This window comes from Sceloporus undulatus, unplaced genomic scaffold, assembly GCF_019175285.1.
Source record: "Sceloporus undulatus isolate JIND9_A2432 ecotype Alabama unplaced genomic scaffold, SceUnd_v1.1 scaffold_4531, whole genome shotgun sequence".
Classification (NCBI taxonomy): Eukaryota; Metazoa; Chordata; class Lepidosauria; order Squamata; family Phrynosomatidae; genus Sceloporus; species Sceloporus undulatus.
In genome coordinates this window covers 1-3642 of record NW_024807451.1, presented here as the reverse complement: position 1 = coordinate 3642, position 3642 = coordinate 1, and the positions used below count along the sequence as shown (strand labels likewise).

The window sequence follows — 3642 nt, the reverse complement described above, 5'->3', positions numbered from 1 at the left end:
GCTCTTGTGAACAAATGCAAAGCATTCAGAGATTCTATAAGTAGCATTGCTTGACTGATTGAGCTGGGATTAAGGTTGCTTTCACACTGGAAATGGTTAACATTGCTTAAGCATATTATTATTATTATTATTATTATTATTATTATTATTATTATTAGCAGCAGCAGCAGCAGCAGCAGCAGCAGCAGCACATATATGGTGAAAGGCAAGAGTTTAATCTGCCCTGGAAGCTCCGACCCTCTTCTACTCTCTCATCCTTTAGTATGTGCACAAATAGTTATGCCTCCTGGAATAGGGGCAAGGAATAAAGGGGTTTGGGAGAGCTGAAGGCTGACCAGAGAATGGAAAGCGGATGTGTCCAGCAAAGTGGCCACTTCGTATTGAGTGAAGAGCACAGAATTGGAATTGATGCCAGCTTCTTCAAGCTCCTCTGGAAGGAGGTCCCTGAGAGCTTGGAGGAAATCTGCGAGAGAAACAAGAAGCAGGAAAAGGCATGCAGAGTTAAGGCAGATAAAATATCTATCACTTTCCCAGACATACAGTTTCTGTGGCTGCATCTGTACTGCAGAAATAATGCGGTTTGACACCGCTTTAATTCCAATGCTATGGAATTCTGAGGTTGGTAGTTTGGTGGATATTTAGCTTCCTCTGTCAGAGAGCTCTGGTGCCACAACAACATTACAAATCCCAGAATTCCATAAGACTGAACCATGGAGGTCAAAGCAGTATCAAACTGCATTATTTACGCAGTGCAGATACAGCCTAAGTTGAGTAACGGGAGTTGCATAATGAACAAAGAAAGAAGCATTGCAGACCAAGAGTGGGAAAACTGTGACCATCTAGTTGCCTTTGGACTATGATTCCCATTAGGGCTGGTCATTGGTCAGTCTGGCTAAGGATGATAGGAGTTATAGTTGGAAAAGGTTGCTTTTACTCACCTCCGTAGGCCACTGTTCCTTGTGAGTCCGTCGTCAGGCTCTGCCTTAACTGCCTCTTCTTCTCCTCGCTCACATCAAGACTTAGATACTGCAGCATCTGCATATGCAAAGCCATGCAGTGAACACAGAAAAGGTGGTTGCAGAGAAAAAACAGAGATCTGTTTATAAGCTTTCAATTGTATGCGCCTTCATAAACTCTGAGACAGGTAAGATACAAGTTCTCAAGCAGCAGGTGAGTACTATGGGCAAGGCAGAAGATTATGATACTTTTTGTCCCTGAGTACTAAGAAGTCCCAGAGGTTAAAAGGAGTATATGAAACGTGAATGAAACAAGGCACCCAGCATCAATTTCATGGCTGGGCACCTCATTGCAACAACAGAAGGAGTGCCTTGCACCAGCAATGGCAGCACCACCAAGCAGCACAGCAGGACATGTGTGTAAACAGCCACCCAGTGTTACTCAGTAGTACTCTGGATTTTCATGCAAAGGGGAGTTTTGAAAATCTAATTTAGGTAGAGATAGGGCAGATTCAGTGTGGAACTGTTCTTCCTTGTGAAGACAGTCTGCACTCGAATCAGGGCTTTGACTCTGGTCTGCATCATGTGGACAAGTCACAGTGTAAAGGGCAACTGACCAAATGCAACTGCTTTTTTGGCCTGTACAGTGGTTTGAGCATGGGAGCATGACTCTAGAGACCAGGGTTTGAATCCCATGTCTGCCACAAGAACCCACTGGGTGATGTTGGACAAGTCACACTTTCTCGGCCTCAGAGGATGGCAGTGCCAAACCCCTTCTGAAGAAACCTGCCAAGAAAACCCTGCAATAGGTTTGCCTTAGAGTCACCATAAGTTGGAAACAACTTGAAGGCACACAACGCCAAACAACAAAAATCCATGCACCAAGCCTGAAGAGAAGTGGAAAGCTGTTCTTGGGTTATAGATGACTTTCCCCTGTTTGAGTTTGTTTGATTTTCAGAGTGAGAGGGAAAGAAGAGAGGAACCTTTAAGACAGAAAATAGATCCTTTGTTTTGAAGGCTTCTCCTTGCCAGACTCACCAGTTCAAGTTTGCCATCTTTGAGACGAATGTGGGGATCCAGGGCAACTTTGGGTTTGGTGGCTGGCACTGCTCGCTGGCTTGATGGGGAAACAGGAGCTGGAAGACAAGAAATCATAGTTCAAGAACAAAGAGAGGCAGATTACTTTTTTGAATTGTGGTACCCAGAACTGGACACAAACCTGGCAACCCTACTGTTGGCCCATTAGCAATCCCATAATTCTGTGCCAACTGTGTCAACATACAGCTGAGTGTGACCAACAGCTTTGGACACTCCTGGGAAGAGATCACCTTGAAGGTCCCTTCCCACAGCACACACCATCACCGCAATATCAGAAGACGCAACAGAGAGTCCGCCGTCGCAAGAGTAATCCAGCTAAATCCCGAGATCTCTCGTCCCCTGCCAAGCGCAAGGACTTTGCGCTTAGCCTGAGGGAACCGACGGGTTTGTGGGATTTGTCACCCACCAGAGTTCGGCCAGGCAGGGTTCAAGGACGGAGCATCTCCCCCTCCAATTCTGAGTTAATCGGGATTTAGTTTTGCTGGGGGCAAGGGTTTGCTCTTTAATTTGGAACGCAGTTTTCCCAGGTGAAGCGAAAGGCCAGCCGGCACATACGCCTCTCTCATCACAGATGGTCCGTCTGTTTCCAGCCATCCTGGGGTGGAACCCGTCTCCGTCCATGGCACAGATAGCTGAGAATAACTCTCAATCTCACTTTGAACCATCGGTGCCCTTTTCAGGCTAGACTCTGGCCTTATGGCTAAGGGCCATGGGGAGTTTGCACGCACCCCTTGTCTTCCAGGAAAAACAGTGTGGCAATGAGAAGACTGATTTGGCATCATCCATCGGCCACAGAAGGAGCGGCTGCAGAGAATTTGCTTTACGCCTCTCTTCCAGAAGCAATGTGTATAACAACTTTGCAACTCACAACTACCCTAATTCCTGAGCATTTTTTCCTCTGCCCTCCCCATCACTTTCCCTTTAGTCCCATCTCTTTTGAGATTATAAACCCTCATGTAGGGGCAGTCTTTATTACGCAGCTTTGTAAATACCTCTGGGAGCCCTTTTCAACCAAACAGCAGGGTTGAAATGCTTCAGATAAATTCATCAAGCATCCAATTCACTGTGCAATCCCAACACAAAAAAAGGCATCAGTTGTGGGAAGGGGCTAAGCGTAGGCATAAACTTCTCCCAGCAGGTTTCAGAAATCTTTGCTCACTAGGATCTGTCAGCAAAGAAATGGGCAGCGAAGGGATGGGGAAAAGACTGGATGGGGAGTTTCACTATTAGCACTGGGTAAGCACAACTTCCCCAGAATCCACAATTCCATAGCATTGAGCCATGGCAATTAAAGTGGTGTCAAACTGGATTATTTCTGCAGTACAGTTGCCGCCTAAGGCAACACAAACTCTGCACCGAATCTTGACTTAGGGTGCAACCTCACACATGCTAAACTGGAACTAAACCCCACTGAAATCAGTGAATCTCATTTCTGAATAAACACACTCAGGTTCGCCATATAACTGAAGGATGATCCCTTGGACTGAAACCATTTGCTATCCCTCCTCACCTGCATGAACCTTGTATTTTCAGTTTATGGGGGGTTATTAAGAATGTGAAGTCGAAGGCTTTCATGGCTGGCATCCAT

The 3642-nt window shown here is 46.0% G+C and overlaps 1 protein-coding gene across 1 annotated transcript; it reads right to left on the bottom strand.

Annotated features, from left to right (window-relative positions):
- Window positions 1–244: 244 nt before the first annotated feature.
- LOC121918114 (syntaxin-binding protein 4-like) lies at window positions 245–2648 on the bottom strand. Its single transcript, XM_042444215.1, has 3 exons — window positions 1995–2648; window positions 939–1035; window positions 245–463 (listed from the first exon to the last, which is right to left on the bottom strand). The coding sequence occupies exons 1-3, from the start codon at window positions 2109–2111 to the stop codon at window positions 252–254; spliced, it is 426 nt and encodes a 141-aa protein (XP_042300149.1). The 5' UTR covers window positions 2112–2648; the 3' UTR covers window positions 245–251.
- Between the last annotated feature and the right edge of the window lie 994 nt (window positions 2649–3642).